This window comes from Scyliorhinus canicula, chromosome 1, assembly GCF_902713615.1.
Source record: "Scyliorhinus canicula chromosome 1, sScyCan1.1, whole genome shotgun sequence".
NCBI classification, from domain to species: Eukaryota; Metazoa; Chordata; class Chondrichthyes; order Carcharhiniformes; family Scyliorhinidae; genus Scyliorhinus; species Scyliorhinus canicula.
Window position 1 is genome coordinate 309,453,440 of NC_052146.1, and position 16,968 is coordinate 309,470,407.

At 50.2% G+C, this 16,968-nt stretch overlaps 1 protein-coding gene across 1 annotated transcript; it reads right to left on the minus strand.

Annotated features, from left to right (window-relative positions):
- Window positions 1-12,536: 12,536 nt before the first annotated feature.
- LOC119978243 lies at window positions 12,537-16,737 on the minus strand. The gene is made up of 3 exons (XM_038819721.1): window positions 16,508-16,737; window positions 14,198-14,679; window positions 12,537-12,968 (listed from the first exon to the last, which is right to left on the minus strand). The coding sequence occupies exons 2-3, from the start codon at window positions 14,671-14,673 to the stop codon at window positions 12,809-12,811; spliced, it is 636 nt and encodes a 211-aa protein (XP_038675649.1). The 5' UTR covers window positions 14,674-14,679; window positions 16,508-16,737; the 3' UTR covers window positions 12,537-12,808.
- Window positions 16,738-16,968: the final 231 nt, after the last annotated feature.

The following is a 16,968-nucleotide window of genomic DNA, read 5'->3' on the forward strand; positions in this document are numbered from 1 at the left end:
ATCGAACTTGGTGATCAGCCATGATCATAATGAATGGGGGCGCAGGCTTGAAGGGGTCGAATGGCCTCCTCCTGCTTCTATTTCCTGTGCTATGTTTCTATGCATTTGGGCCTATGTTGAAATCCTTCTGAAAGTCCAAATAAACCACATCTACTGGCTTCCCCTCATCAACTCTACTCGTTACAACCTCGAAGAATTTCAGTAGATTTGTCAAGCATGATTTCCCTTTTGTAAATCCATGCTGACTCTGTCCGATTCTGCCATTATTTACCACGTGCTTTGCCATTAAATCTTTTGTAATAGACTCCAGCATTTCCACACTACCAATGTCAGGCTTACTGGTCTATAATTCCCTAATTTCTCTCTACTTCCCCTTTTAAATAAATAGCAGGGTTACATTAGCTCCCCTCCAATCTGTAGGAACTGTTCTAGAGTCTATAGAATCCTGGAAGGTGACCATCAATGTGTTCTCTATTTCCAGAGCCACTCTTTTAAGTACCCTTGGATATAGATTATCAGGCCCTGCGGATGTATCGGCCTTCAACCCCTTCAATTTCCCCAATACAGCTTGGGCTGTTTAGCACAGGGCTAAATCGCTGGCTTTGAAAGCAGACCAAGGCAGGCCAACAGCACGGTTCGATTCCTGTACCAGCCTCCCTGAACAGGCACCAGAATGTGGCGACTAGGGGCTTTTCACAGTAACTTCATTGAAGCCTACTCGTGACAATAAGCGATTTTCATTTTCATTTCATTTCATACCATTTCCTTACTAATGCTGATTTCTTTTGGTTCCTCCCTCTCACTAAACTCCAACATTTCTGGGATCTGATTTGTGTGCTCAATTGTGAAGACAGAACTAAAGTGTGTGTTTAGTTGCTCAGCCATTTCTTTGTCCACTGTTATACATTCCCCTGTTTCTGACTGTAAGGGACCTACATTTGTCTTCACCAAGATTTTTCTCTCCATGTACCTATAGAAACTTTTACAGTCAGTTTTTATGTTCCCTGCAAGCTTACACTCTTACTCTGTTTTCCCCCTTCTTAATCAATCCCTGAGTCCTTCTTTGCTGAATTCTAAACTGCTCCCAATCCTCAGGCCTGCTGTTTTCACGGCCAATTTGTATGCTTCTTCCTTGGATCTGTTTTATAACAACCTGGGCGAGTAAATTACTGCCCCACTTGACTCTGAGTCACAATACAAGTGAATAAACCAATAATTCTTGGAGAAATCGTGGGTTCATTTATGATGTCTCAGTGATTAGATCTTGAAGCTTGTGTGTTTAAACATGAACCATTTATTGTTAATATTTAACTATTTACAAATCTCAAATATTGTCATGCCTTGTCCTGCTCCAAGCCGACTGCTTCTATAGTGTGCTATGAATTTATTACCATGTGACTCAATACATCATACCATAGTCAGTGCTATGCTACAATCCCATGTTAACCCTTGCTCTGCCATGCACCTTTATATCACAATGACATGCTGGGACATCATAAAGCAATTGATGATGGGAGGGGTAGGTTCGGTGTAGCACTGTTTGAGCTGCTTTTCAGGAATGCTGTAACTCAGGACAATGGTGGTTAACGTTGCTCTTCCCACTCCTGCATTTATTGAGACTCTGGAGATGGGAAGGGCTGATGAGTGTGGAGAACATTCAGCGAAGAACCACACATCTCAGTACTCAGCTGAGTAGTGGAGGGCTTCTCCATAGAGACGCAGGCATCAAAAGCATTGATTAAGGATGTCAATAGAATGCTCAGTGATGTTTCTCTTGGCAGCTTGGCGCTCACTGCGGATGTCCAGAACAGACTCACTCTGTCCATGGAGAATGAACCATGGTTCTTACTCCCAGTCCACAGAAGACATAGTGTAAAACAACCTGGGACACATCACTAAGACCATAAGACATAGAAGCAGAATCAGGCCACTCAGCCCATCGAGTCTGCTCCACCATCCAATGATGGATGATACTTTTCTCATCCCCATTCTCCTGCCTTTTTGCCATAACCCCTGAACCCTTATTAATCAAGAACTTACTATCTCTGTCTTAAAGACACTCAGTGATTTGGCCTCCACAGCCTTCTGTGGCAAAGAATTCCACAGATTCACCACCCTCTGGCTGAAGAAATTCCTCCTCATCTCTGTTTTAAAGGATCGTCGCTTTAGTTTGAGATGGTGTCCTCTGGTTCTAGTTTTTCCTACAAGTGGAAACATCCTCTCCATGTCCACTCTATCCAGGCCTCGCAGTATCCTGTAGGTTTCAATAAGATCCCCCCTCATCCTTCTAAACTCCAACGAGTACAGACCGAGAGTCTTCAACCGTTCCTCATACGACAAGTTCTTCATTCCAGGAAGTGTCAGCAGTGTCACCTGATGCACTCATGACAGATCCTTTGGGATCAAAGGGCCAACACTACCTTAACAGCCACAGGCAGTGCTGCACACGCCCTGGTGTAGCGCTTCCCCAACCCTCATGTCCCCATTCCTCTCCTGCTCCATCCTGCCATCCATACATTCCTCAGCCCTCCTCTCCTCCCACCCCTCCCCCGACCTGACCAGAGGACCCATGACTGCGGCAGGAAGCTCGTTAATCTGCCTGTATGGAATGAATGAGGGTTTAAATCATGCCGCCCCACTGCAGGTTTCTTTTTGCCTGATGGTGTCCTGATTTCCTGGGCAAATGTATCACCGATACTGGTGCTGACAATATCACCAGCCATACTGGGCTCTTCGGTGCATATTTTGTCGGAACCTATGGGGGTCCCTTTAAGAACAGCTGGTTAGGCCACATGTAGACCACCCTGTTTCAGGAACAGGCGCTGGAAACTGAGGTAAATAATGACCTTCCAGCTGGGAATGAGCATGTACTCCCTTCACGCTGTGCTCAAGGCTTACACACCCCCATTCAGTGCCCGAACTACAGGTGTTGAATTTCTAGGCTTGGCCCTGTCAGCGAAGAGCGAAATGGGCAATGAACAAAGTTACATCAGAGAGAGTAATGCGCCAGTTGAACTGAAAAGAGAAAACCTTTTTTTGAAATTCTCCAGAGGGCTTTTGGAATCTGAAATGTGTAACCAGACAATGAGAGAATCAGAATCAGGATTGGCTTTGAAAAGGGATATGGATAAATACTCTAAATGCAAATCGAATGTAATGCTGTGAACAAGCTGCAATGATACAACCATGAAGTGTCTGGTTTAGGGATGTAGAACAGAAACCAGGTGCAATGGATTGAATAGCCATCCTGCTGTTCTCCGAATTTCTATCATTGGAATAATTTTATTATTGAACTTCTGCGTTGTGAAGACAAATAATATTATTCAGAAATATAATGTTAACTTGGTTTTGAAATTGCATTAAATGTGTGGTGTGGCAGAACTCCATTTATAACCCATGCATAACGACTATAACTCGATTCAACTTAACAGTGATCGATAATAGCTTCAAGGATTACAGGGTGTGATTGGTCATACTAATCATCAGTTGACGTCATAAAATATAAGGTAGAAATTACACACATCCTGCCTCACAGATAAACATTACGATAAGACATATGACCTCTATAATGAGTAGCCGTTTGAATGCTGCGGCTGATACGCAGACCACAGGCTGTTTTTGATGAGAAATCTGGATTGTTTCCTCTTCCCAACTTCCCAGCTGCCTTCCTTCGACTGCACGACTGATGACTGGAATCGCACTCATGTCTTCCTAACTGACATTGCTCAACCACTTTTCAGAAACACGATCATTGATTATTCCCTGAGCTCCACCTATTCCAAACTCTTTCCACTCCTCGGAATACTTTTTGGACTTCTGGAAAACTAAAAGGAGGGAAATGTTTCCTTTCGTGCACAGCCTCAGAGTTACCGCCGGGAAATCTGCCTCATCATATACCCCCAAGTATGAGGCTTCCATGGAAGCTTTACAAACATCATCCAAATTTGGAAGTTTTGTTGCTAAATTGCGAATTCTATCTTGTGCATGATCTTCGAGTGGTTTGACCCCAGTAATTGGAAAGTCTGGCTGGTCCTCGCCAGAAGTGTGGCAATCCTCAGGTTAAGTCACTAACAGTCAGCTCTCTTTCAAAAGGAGAAAGCATCCTATTGGTCCTCGGGAGCCATGGCGACTCTCACAACTGGTCCTTTGTTTCTTTGGATCTTTTAAGAGGTCACAAATTCCGTTAACTCTTGACGATTGTCTCTTTATGTCTGTATCCTTACCCAATGATGTTAGACTTTCTAAATTTAGGAACAGGAGGGGTCCATTAAACTTTGTCTGGTTTAGCACAGTGGGCTAAATAGCTGACTTGTAATGCAGAACAATGCCAGCAGCGCGGGTTCAATTCCCGTACCGGCCTCCCCGAACAGGCACCGGAATGTGGCGACTAGGGGCTTTTTAGAGTAACTTCATTGAAGCCTACTTCTGACAAGAAGGGACAGTTATTATGATACATTCGGGCCTGTCCCAGCATTCGATAAACTCAAGGCTGATTTCTGCTGTAACTGCACATCCTCGGCATCTTTGCCCCATGCCTCTTAATGGATAACAAAAATCTCAGGTTTAGAGTTAACAATGGATCTAACATCAGTTATCATTTGGGGAAGTGAGTGCTCAATGTCTATCCCACTTTTTGGGTGAAGCGCTTCCTAACTTCACCCCTGGAAAGTCTGATTGTTCGACTATATCCCCATTATCCTAAATTTCCCAACCTGGAGAAATAGTTTCTCTCTATCTACCCCATCTGTCTCCCTCAATACTTAAAAAAATTCAATCAAATCTCTGCTTAACTTTCAAAATGTCAGGGAATACCATCCTGGTTTATACCATCTCTCCTCCTAATTTAACTCTTAGAGCTCAGGTGTCATTCTGCCCTGCTCTCCTTCCTCTGTATCTTTCTTAAAGTGTGGTTGCCAGAGCTGCTCACAGAAACTCTGGGTGTGGTCTAACCAAGGTTTTGTACAGCTGAAACACGACTTCTAACCCCTTTGTATTCTAGTCCTCTTGGTCTGAAGGCCAGCATTTTATTAGCTTTTTTTTTAGTTATTCTTTGTAGCAGTTCCTGACGTTTCGATGATTTCTGTACTTGGATTCCCAAATCACTTTGGACTAGCTTTCTAGCTTTTTACCATTTAGAAATTCCTGTTTCATCCTTTTTAGATTCAAAGTGGGTGAGCCTGCATTTGCCAACATTGAAATCCATTGTCCACAGCTTTTTCCCATTCACTTAATATCAATAGCTCTTCATAATGTGATGCATCCATCTGCACTGCCAACAAAACAATCTATTTTTGGGTGACTGACAAATTGTAATATGTAGCTTTCTAACCTATCATTTAAGTCATTAAGAAATACCATGTGCTGTTACAGATCCAACACGCATCATTGTAGGAAACCACTAATCATATCTTGAGAATTAGAGTATGTGCTTAATATCCCTACTCTTTGTTTCTTTCAGCTCAGCCTGTTTCCTAACCTGGTCAATAATGTGCCCTCAATTGCATGAGCTTTAACTTTAGATAGCAATCTTCTTACGAGGGGCTTTATCTTTTGCAAATCCACATAAATAGCATCTATACATATTTCCCCTGTCCACTACTTTGGTTACCTCTTCAAAGCATTGAATCAGGTGTGTCAGGGATAACCAATCCTGTTACAAGTCCATGCTGGCTCTCTCTGACCAGCTGAATATGTTCAAGGTGTTCATTCACCCGCTCCTTGACTCTTGTCATCGCTCGACAACAGATGCCCGGCTCGCTGACCCACAATTCCCTCGCTCAGGTTTCTTGAACAGCTGAGTGACACGTGAAATGCATCCATCGAAAAGAAACAGTTCCCAAATCCGGAAAATGTTGGAAGTTTATTGTGAGGACATTGCAAATGTCCTGACAATAAACTTCCAACATTTTCCGGATTTGGGAACTGTTTCTTTTCGATGGATGCATTTCACATGTCCTCACCCTTTAAATCCCTGGGGTGGAAACCAGCTGGTCCTGTGGATTTGTCGTTCTGTAGGGCCACTGTTTTCTTAAGTCTTTATTATTTTGTTTATGTTTATTTTGATGCGTCTTTCATAGAGTCATTGAATCCCGACAGTACAGAAGGAGTCCATTTGGCCCATCGAGTCTGCACCGACCCTCTGAAAGAATACTCCACCCAAGCTCACTCCCTGGCCCTATCCTAATAACCCCTTAATAACTCCTTAACCTAACCTATACAACAAGGGCAACACGGCAGGACAGTGGTTTGCACAGTTGCTTCACAGCTCCAGGTTCGATTCCCCGCTGGGTCACTGTCTGTGCGGAGTCTGCAATTTCTCCCCGTGTCTGCATGGGCGTCCTCCGGGTGCTCCGGTTTCCTCCCACGGTCCAAAGATGTGCAGGTTAGGTGGATTGGTCATGATAAATTGCCCTTAGTGTCCTAAAAAAGGTTTCGGTGGGGTTACCCGAGTCTGCTGGTGCAGACTCGATGGGCCGAATGGTCTCCTTCTGCACTGTAAATTCTATGATTCTATGAACTTTATTATTATCCTTTATCCTTAATTTCATATACATTTTCCTGGAATGCCTGAAATGCTAACCTCTTCCTAATCATAGAAACATAAAAGTGAGAGTAGGCCACTTGGCCCATCGAGCTTGCTGTGCCCTTTAATTAGATTATGGTGATGGTAAATACTGACGCAAAGTAATTATTCAACATCACTATTAAAGTGTTCAGGAGGTCCATGTTTCTTCTGAATATCTCTTTTACCCTAATATTATGAAAAATGCTTGTCCTAATTTCAATATCCCTTACCTTTATCTTTTCATACTCCTTTTTGCACCTCTTATCATCAGTTTTGTCATTTTTTTGTTGTCCTTTGAAAAGTCCAAATCTGTGTCATTTTTTGTGATTTTTTTTAATGCATCTTCCTTAATATCCTGGCGGTTATCATTGATCAGAAACTGAACTGGACTAGCCATATTAACTCTGTGGCTACCAGGGCAGGCCAAAGGTTGGGAATCCTACGGCGAGCAACTCACCTCCTGGATCCCCAATGCCTGTCCACCATCGACAAGGCACAAGTCAGGAGTGTAATGGGATACTCTCCACTTGAATGCAGCTTAAACAACACTCTACAAGCTGGACACCATCCAGAACAAAGCAGCCCCGCTTGATTGCTCCCCTTCCACAAACATTCAAACCCTCCGCCACCGACGCACAGTGGCGGCCGTGTGTACCATCTACAAGATGCACTGCAGGAACTCACCAAGGCTCCTTCGACAGCACCTTCCAAACCCACGGCCACTACCATCTAGAAGGACAAGAGCAGCAGATACCTGGGAACCCCACCACCTGGAGGTTCCCCTCCAAGTCACTCACCATCCTGACTGGGAAATATATCACCAAACCCTTCACTGTCGCTGGGGCAACATCCTGGAAATCCCTTTCTAACAGCACAGTGGATGTACCTACACCTGAAGGACTGCAGCGGTTCAAGAAGGCAGCTCACCACCACCTTCTGAAGGGCAACTAGGGATGGGCAATAAATGCTGGCCCAACCAGCGACCTCCACATCCTGTAAATGAATTTTTAAAAATTTCATGTTGCCTCAGGCCTCTTTTGTTGTCCATGGCTGCTTTTTTTGGCTGTTTTTTTGGAACAAGTAGAGATTTTTTTTCTCTTTGGAGTATAAACTGTTTCAGCATCAAGTTACATCGTTTTTTGATCGCCTCTCACTGACCTTCTGTCATTTTACCAAGAACAGATTTGTCCAGTTTTCAGTGGATATTCTCTGTCTCAATGCACTGAAGTCAGCATTACCTAAATCGAGAATTCCAACTATTTCATGTTCCTCCCTCTCACACACTGCAATGAACTTGACTATACGATGATCACTGCTGGCTAAATATTCATACACTGTTAAATTATCAACTCAATCTGACTCAAACTCTAACATGTTGGTTCTGTGGGATATTGCTGCCGAAAACGATCCCAAACACATTCAAGAAATTTACTACCTTTCTGACTTATATGTTTGTCCCCAATCTGCAAGAAAATTACGATTTATTTCTTCCTCCATTTCTCTGCTCTTGCACGTTTGGGAGTCTCTGGGATGTGTATGTTTTAGAAAGGTTTCAGCATGTGGAGAGATGCTCCCCTCAATGTCAGGCCACTGATCGTCACTCACTGTCGATGGGATCATATTGTCAAAGTCAGTGGGCAGCCCTTCTCCAGGAGCTGAGTCAGATCAGTACCGAGAGTGAAAAATGAGCGGCGAGACTTTGAAGGGCTGGTGGATTTCAATTTTAACACCTCCCAGAACTCGGCCTTCACTGTTTGTTAACAAACTCATTGATCAAGATCTTAAAACTTTGAGACTTTGATGATTTGGAGATATTTGCAGAATTGAATAATGGGCAGTTTTTTTGTATTATTAACATTTTGCAGAAGCTGAGGACAATATAACGCGGGTACAGGCACCAGGTCAATGTGTTTCCATCCATCAGGACACAGCTGAGGCTGTGAATCGATCTGAACAATACGACCTGGACCAGCAGCGATAGAGCAGAGAAGAGCTGTCATGTTATAGCACGCTGCATGGGGGGTGGCTGCATGGGGGGGTGGCTGCATGGGGGGGTGGCTGCATGGGGATAGTGGCTGCATGGGGGTGGTGGCTGCATGGGTGGGTGGCTGCATGGGGTGGCTGCATGGGGGTGGCTGCATGGGGGTGGTGGCTGCATGGGGGTGGTGGCTGCATGGGGATGGTGGCTGCATGGGGTGGCTGCATGGGGGTGGCTGCATGGGGGTGGTGGCTGCATGGGGTGGTGGCTGCATGGGGGTGGTGGCTGCATGTGTGGGTGGCTGCATGGGGGTGGCTGCATGGGGGTGGTGGCTGCATGGGGGGTGGCTGCATGGGGGTGGTGGCTGCATGGGGATGGTGGCTGCATGGGGATGGTGGCTGCATGGGGGGGTGGCTGCATGGGGATGGTGGCTGCATGGGGATGGTGGCTGCATGGGGATGGTGGCTGCATGGGGGTGGTGGCTGCATGGGGATGGTGGCTGCATGGGGATGGTGGCTGCATGGGGGTGGTGGCTGCATGGGTGGGTGGCTGCATGGGGGGTGGCTGCATGGGGGTGGCTGCATGGGGGTGGTGGCTGCATGGGGGGTGGCTGCATGGGGGGGTGGCTGCATGGGGATGGTGGCTGCATGGGGGGTGGCTGCATGGGGGATGGTGGCTGCATGGGGGGGTGGCTGCATGGGGATGGTGGCTGCATGGGGGGGTGGCTGCATGGGGGGGTGGCTGCATGGGGATGGTGGCTGCATGGGGATGGTGGCTGCATGGGGGGGTGGCTGCATGGGGGATGGTGGCTGCATGGGGGGGTGGCTGCATGGGGAAGGTGGCTGCATGGGGATAGTGGCTGCATGGGGGGGGGTGGCTGCATGGGGGGGTGGCTGCATGGGGGGGGTGGATGCATGGGGGATGGTAGCTGCATGGGGGTGGTGGCTGCATGGGGGGGTGGCTGCAAGGAGGTGGTGGCTGCATGGGGGGGTGGCTGCATGGGGATGGTGGCTGCATGGGGGGTGGCTGCATGGGGATGGTGCCTGCATGGGGGGTGGCTGCATGGGGGGGTGGCTGCATGGGGATGGTGGCTGCATGGGGATGGTGGCTGCATGGGGATGGTGGCTGCATAGGGATGGTGGCTGCATGGGGGTGGTGGCTGCATGGGGGTGGTGGCTGCACGGGGGGGGGGGGGGTGGCTGCATGGGGATGGTGTCTGCATGGGGGATGGTGTCTGCATGGGGGATGGTGGCTGCAATGGGGATGGTGGCTGCATGGGGATGGTGGCTGCATGGGGGGGTGGCTGCATGGGGGTGGTGGCTGCATGGGGGTGGTGGCAACATGGGGATGGTGGCTGCATGGGGGGTGGCTGCATGGGGATGGTGGCTGCATGGGGATGGTGGCTGCAATGGGGGGTGGCTGCATGGGGATGGTGGCTGCATGGGGATGGTGGCTGCATGGGGATGGTGGCTGCAATGGGGATGGCGGCTGCATGGGGATGGTGGCTGCATGGGGGATGGTGGCTGCATGGGGATGGTGGCTGCATGGGGGGGGTGGCTGCATGGGGATGGTGGCTGCATGGGGGGGTGGCTGCATGGGGATGGTGGCTGCATGGGGATGGTGGCTGCATGGGGATGGTGGCTGCATGGGGGTGGTGGCTGCATGGGGATGGTGGCTGCATGGGGGTGGTGGCTGCATGGGGGTGGTGGCTGCACGGGGGGGGTGGCTTCATGGGGATGGTGTCTGCATGGGGGATGGTGGCTGCAATGGGGATGGTGGCTGCATGGGGATGGTGGCTGCATGGGGGGGTGGCTGCATGGGGATGGTGGCTGCATGGGAATCGTGGCTGCATGGGGGGGTGGCTGCATGGGGATGGTGGCTGCAATGGGGGGTGGCTGCATGAGGATGGTGGCTGCATGGGGATGGTGGCTGCAATGGTGATGGCGGCTGCATGGGGATGGTGGCTGCATGGGGGATGGTGGCTGCATGGGGGTGGTGGCTGCATGGGGGGGTGGCTGCATGGGGATGGTGGCTGCATGGGGGGGGGTGGCTGCATGGGGGGGTGGCTGCATGGGGGTGGTGGCTGCATGGGGGGGTGGCTGCATGGGTGGGTGGCTGCATGGGGGGTGGCTGCATGGGGGTGGCTGCATGGGGATGGTGGCTGCATGGGGATCGTGGCTGCATGGGGGGGTGGCTGCATGGGGATGGTGGCTGCATGGGGGGTGGCTGCATGGGGATCGTGGCTGCATGGGGATCGTGGCTGCATGGGGATGGTGGCTGCATAGGGATGGTGGCTGCATGGGGTGGTGGCTGCATGGGGGTGGTGGCTGCACGGGGGGGTGGCTGCATGGGGATGGTGTCTGCATGGGGGATGGTGTCTGCATGGGGGATGGTGGCTGCAATTGGGATGATGGCTGCATGGGGATGGTGGCTGCATGGGGGGGTGGCTGCATGGGGGGGTGGCTGCATGGGGGTGGTGGCTGCATGGGCGTGGTGGCTGCATGGGGATGGTGGCTGCATGGGGGGTGGCTGCATGGGGATGGTGGCTGCAATGGGGGGTGGCTGCATGGGGATGGTGGCTGCATGGGGATGGTGGCTGCATGGGGATGGTGGCTGCATGGGGATGGTGGCTGCAATGGGGATGGCAGCTGCATGGGGATGGTGGCTGCATGGGGGATGGTGGCTGCATGGGGATGGTGGCTGCATGGGGATGGTGGCTGCATGGGGATGGTGGCTGCATGGGGGTGGTGGCTGCATGGGGATGGTGGCTGCATGGGGGTGGTGGCTGCATGGGGGTGGTGGCTGCACGGGGGTGTGGCTGCAAGGGGATGGTGTCTGCATGGGGGTGGTGGCTGCATGGGGGTGGCTGCATGGGGGTGGTGACTGCATGGGATGGTGGCTGCAATGGGGGGTGGCTGCATGGGGATGGTGGCTGCATGGGGATGGTGGCTGCAATGGGGATGGCGGCTGCATGGGGATGGTGGCTGCATGGGGGATGGTGGCTGCATGGGGATGGTGGCTGCATTGGGGGGGTGGCTGCATGGGGATGGTGGCTGCATGGGGATGGTGGCTGCATGGGGGGTGGCTGCATGGGGGGGTGGCTGCATGGGGGTGGTGGCTGCATGGGGGGTGGCTGCATGGGGGGGTGGCTGCAATGGGGATGGTGGCTGCAATGGGGGTGGTGGCTGCATGGTGGCGGTGGCTGCATGGGGGGGTGGCTGCATGGGGGGGTGGCTGCATGGGGATGGTAGCTGCATGGGGGATGGTAGCTGCATGGGGGTGGTGGCTGCATGGGGATGGTAGCTGCATGGGGATGGTGGCTGCAATGGGGATGGTGGCTGCAATGGGGGTGGTGGCTGCATGGGGGATGGTGGCTGCAATGGGGGTGGTGGCTGCATGGGGGGTGGCTGCATGGGGGGGGTGGCTGCAATGGGGATGGTGGCTGCAATGGGGGTGGTGGCTGCATGGTGGCGGTGGCTGCATGGGGGGGTGGCTGCATGGGGGGTGGCTGCATGGGGATGGTAGCTGCATGGGGGATGGTAGCTGCATGGGGGTGGTGGCTGCATGGGGATGGTAGCTGCATGGGGATGGTGGCTGCAATGGGGATGGTGGCTGCAATGGGGGTGGTGGCTGCATGGGGGATGGTGGCTGCAATGGGGGTGGTGGCTGCATGGTGGCGGTGGCTGCATGGGGGGGTGGCTGCAATGGGGATGGTGGCTGCATGGGGGATGGTGGCTGCATGGGGGATGAAGGCTGCATGGGGGATGGTGGCTGCATGGGGATGGTGGCTGCAATGGGGATGGTGGCTGCAATGGGGATGGTGGCTGCAATGGGGATGGTGGCTGCAATGGGGGTGGTGGCTGCATGGTGGTGGTGGCTGCATGGGGGGTGGCTGCATGGGGGGGTGGCTGCAAAGGGGATGGTTGCTGCCTGGGGGATGGTGGCTGCATGGGGGATGGTGGCTGCATGGGGATGGTGGCTGCAATGGGGATGGTGGCTGCAATGGGGATGGTTGCTGCATGGGGATGGTGGCTGCATGGGGGATGGTGGCTGCATGGCGATGGTGGCTGCAATGGGGATGGTGGCTGCAATGGGGATGGTGGCTGCTGGGTTTGGCTCGCTATTTGACACTTCTTGGAAATGTTGGAACTTCATTCAGTATCCTCTGGGAGCAAAACCCAAAACCCCACCACCTCCACAAGTCTCAAAGCTGAGCTGATTATTCTGGGATGGTGACCTTTCATCAAGAGGATTGCAGCCTGCTCTCAGATTGGCTTCTGGTACAGGGCAGACTCCATCTTGCGTGATTTTCCCAAGTGCTGGTTCAGTTCTGTGGAGAGGGAATCCGACAGCTGCTCTACTTGCCTGGCGAGGAGGTCGAGGGCCTGAAGCATTGCCTCCATCTTGCAAACCTTCTCCTTGAACCTGCCAAACATTAGGGCAATGTTGATATAAGATTAATCCGAAAAGGATCCTTCAGGAATCTCTATGTGCTGTACTGTAAGGGTCAACGACAAAAACAGCTGACTATTATCCACACCCAATAATGTACAGGGAGCTTTACTCTGTATCTAACCCCGTGCTGTACCTGTCCTGGGAGTGTTTGATGGGGACAGTGTAGAGGGAGCTTTACTCAGTATCTAACCCCGTGCTGTCCCTGTCCTGGGATTGTTTGATGGGGACAGTGTAGAGGGAGCTTTACTCTGTATCTAACCCCGTGCTGTACCTGTCCTGGGAGTGTTTGATGGGGACAGTGCAGAGGGAGCATTACTCTGTATCTAACCCCGTGCTGTACCTGTCCTGGGAGTGTTTGATGGGGACAGTGTAGAGGGAGCTTTACTCTGTATCTAACCCCGTGCTGTACCTGTCCTGGGAGTGTTTGATGGGGACAGTGTAGAGGGAGCTTTACTCTGTATCTAACCCCGTGCTGTCCCTGTCCTGGGAGTGTTTGATGGGGACAGTGTAGAGGGAGCTTTACTCTGTATGGAACCCCGTGCTGTATCTGTCCTGGGGGTGTTTGATGAGGACAGTGTAGAGGAAGCTTTACTCTGTATCTAACCCCGTGCTGTACCTGTCCTGGGATTGTTTGATGGGGACAGTGTAGAGGGAGCTTTACTCTGTATGGAACCCCGTGCTGTACCTGTCCTGGGATTGTTTGATGTGTTGCTAATTCCTCAGCGAAGAAAGGCTTCTCATAGAATGAATAGTATCCCGACAATGCAGAAGGAGGCCATTTGGCCCATTGAGTCTGCACCGATGCTCTGAAAGAGCAGCCCACCGATGCCCACACCCCACCCTATCCCCTCAATGCAACCTACACATCTTTGGACACTGAGCGATAATTTAGCGTGGCCAATCCACCTAACCTGCACATCTTTGGCCTGTGGGGGGAAACTGTAGTTCCTGGAGGAAACCCACGCAGACACGGGGAGAATGTGCAAACTCCACACACAGACAGTCACTCAAAAGGCCAGAATTCAACCCGGGTCCCTGGCACTGTGAGGCAGCAGTGCTAGCCACTGCGACACTGTGCTGCACATTCCATTCTTTCTAACTCTCTACTTTGTGCAGCTATTCAGTGTCAATGATCAAAGATTTCTTGAGCCTTGTTCATGCCCAGCTATAGACAGACCCTTAAAGGGATCAGTACTCACTTTGTCACATGGTTGCCTGATGCTGGATCTGAATCAAGAGTTTGGAAGATTTCTGTCATGATGTTATTAGATTGTTCATTCCGTTGCTTTATGTCCAGGACTGACTCTGTGATCAGTGATTGGTAGCTTACTTTTCCAATCTCTGCATTGACTGCAGATGCCAAACTTTCCAAAACTGAACTGCTGCCATTCAACAGACTCTTCACCGGCCTGAGGTCATCTTCGGTAACAGGGATGATTGCTTCATGCTCACTGGGCACAGTCAGTACTGTGATTACACAGACGTTCGAGAATTCCTCGTCACCACTCATTCCAAATCTAGCCGCACCGTCTGCCATCAGAGTGGTGTTCAAAAACGAGGGAAAGAGTGAATCCTGAGGCTCAAACTGGAATTTAGCATCTTCCCCACTGACTGCCCTGTTGTCATGGAGAAGATAGGCTCCCAGGATACAATGAAAGATCCACTGCAACAGCATGGTGACCTGAGGAGGAGATCAGATAGAGTTCCTGTACATTACTCACTGTCAGCCATGCCTCAGCCAATCCCCATGCATGTCTTTGCCTGCTGCAGGCCTGGCTGTTTCAATACTGTCCGGGTCTACCTCTCCCTCCCACCCACTGTGAACTTCATTGCTGCTTTTTACCTGTTGTGTATTACAGGAGCTGACACTGACGTACACAGGGTACACAGGCAAGAAGCAAGCATTGCAGAATGGAGATGGATTGCCTCAGTCACTAATTCAGATCAATAGTTGGAAAAATTTTACTTGTCCCAGTTACAAAAATCTCCTTAAAAAAACAGCTGACAAACAAGGAAACATACGCAGTCAGACACACACACACACACACACAGTCAGACACACGCAGTCAGACACACACACAGTCAGGCACACACACACACACAGTCAGGCACACACACACACAGTCATAGACACACACATAGTCAGACACACACAGTCATATACACACACGCAGTCATATAAACACACGCAGTCAGACACACACACACAGTCATATACACACACCGTCAGACACACACACACAGTCAGACACACACAGTGTCAGGCACACACACACAGCCATAGACACACACAGTCATAGATATACACACAGTCAGGCACACACACAGTCATAGACAAACACAGCCATATACACACGCAGTCAGACACACACACACACACACAGTCATATACACGCTCAGTCAGACACACACACAGTCATATACACACACGCAGTCATATAAACACACGCAGTCAGACGCACACACACAGTCATATACACACACCGTCAGACACACACACACAGTCAGACACACACAGTGTCAGGCACACACACACAGCCATAGACACACACAGTCATAGATATACATACAGTCAGGCACACACACAGTCATAGACAAACACAGCCATATACACACGCAGTCAGACACACACACACACACAGAGTCAAAAACACGCAGTCAGACACACACACAGCCATGTACACACAGTGTCAGGCACACACAGAGTCAAACACACACACACGGTAATAGACACACACAGTCATAGACACACATAAAGTCAGATACATGCAGTCAGGCACACACACACAGTCATAGACACACATTCATATACACACACAGTCAGACACACACACACACAGTTATATACACACACAGTCAGACACACACACACACAGTTATATACACGCTCAGTCAGACACACACACAGTCATATACACACGCAGTCAGACACATAACCACACATTCATATACACAGTCAGACACACACAGTCATATACACATGCAGTCAGACACACACAGAGTCAAACACATGCAGTCAAACAGACACACACAGTCATATACACACGCTGTCAGGCACACAACCACACAGTCATATACACACGCAGTCACACACATGCAGTCAGACACACACAGAGTCAAACACACGCAGTCAGACTCACACACAGTCATATACACACACAGTCTGATGCACATTCTCAAATACACAGATACACACACAGATACACACACATAGTCAGATACACACAGTCTTACACACACAGTCAGATACACACACAGTCAGATACATGCAGTCAGATACACACACACAGTCCGATACACACAGTCAGATACACAGTCAGACACACAGATACACACACAGTCAGACACACATTCTCAAAGACACAAACAGATACACACACAGATACACAGTCAGACACATACACAGCAACACACACTGTCAGATCCACACAAGAACACACAGTTGGATACACAGGCAGTCGGATGCACACAGATGCGCACACATGGCAGTTAATGATCATAACTGTTACCTTAAAGTACTGCTGCTGTTAGATGGACTCTGTCCTCTGAGATGGTTGCAGCTTTTCTGTCTGACTCATTCACTCATTTCTTGGGGGAGTGAAGCATTGGCTGTTTCCAGCTCCCCTTTATTCAGCCTGATTGAATCAGTGAGGCAGTAGAAGTTTGAAGTTCCTATTCTGCAGTCTCTGGTATTTGGAGTTGAGATGTTCTGGGCTCCTGTTCCTAGTTTTGTTATTTATTTCTGATTGGCTGCTGGGTGACTCAATCTCCTGCACATCTGTAATATGTTAATGGTTAGCAGATGAAGCCTTTGCCCGAGACAGGGAGTGGAACTAAACACTGGATTCAACCCTGATTCTTAAAGGGACAGTGACAGCAGAAACATCTTTTTAAATAAATCATTCTCAGGATGTAGCCAGAGCTGCTGAACTGCTGGTGAGGACAGGGAGTGCTCACAGATCTATTTTTC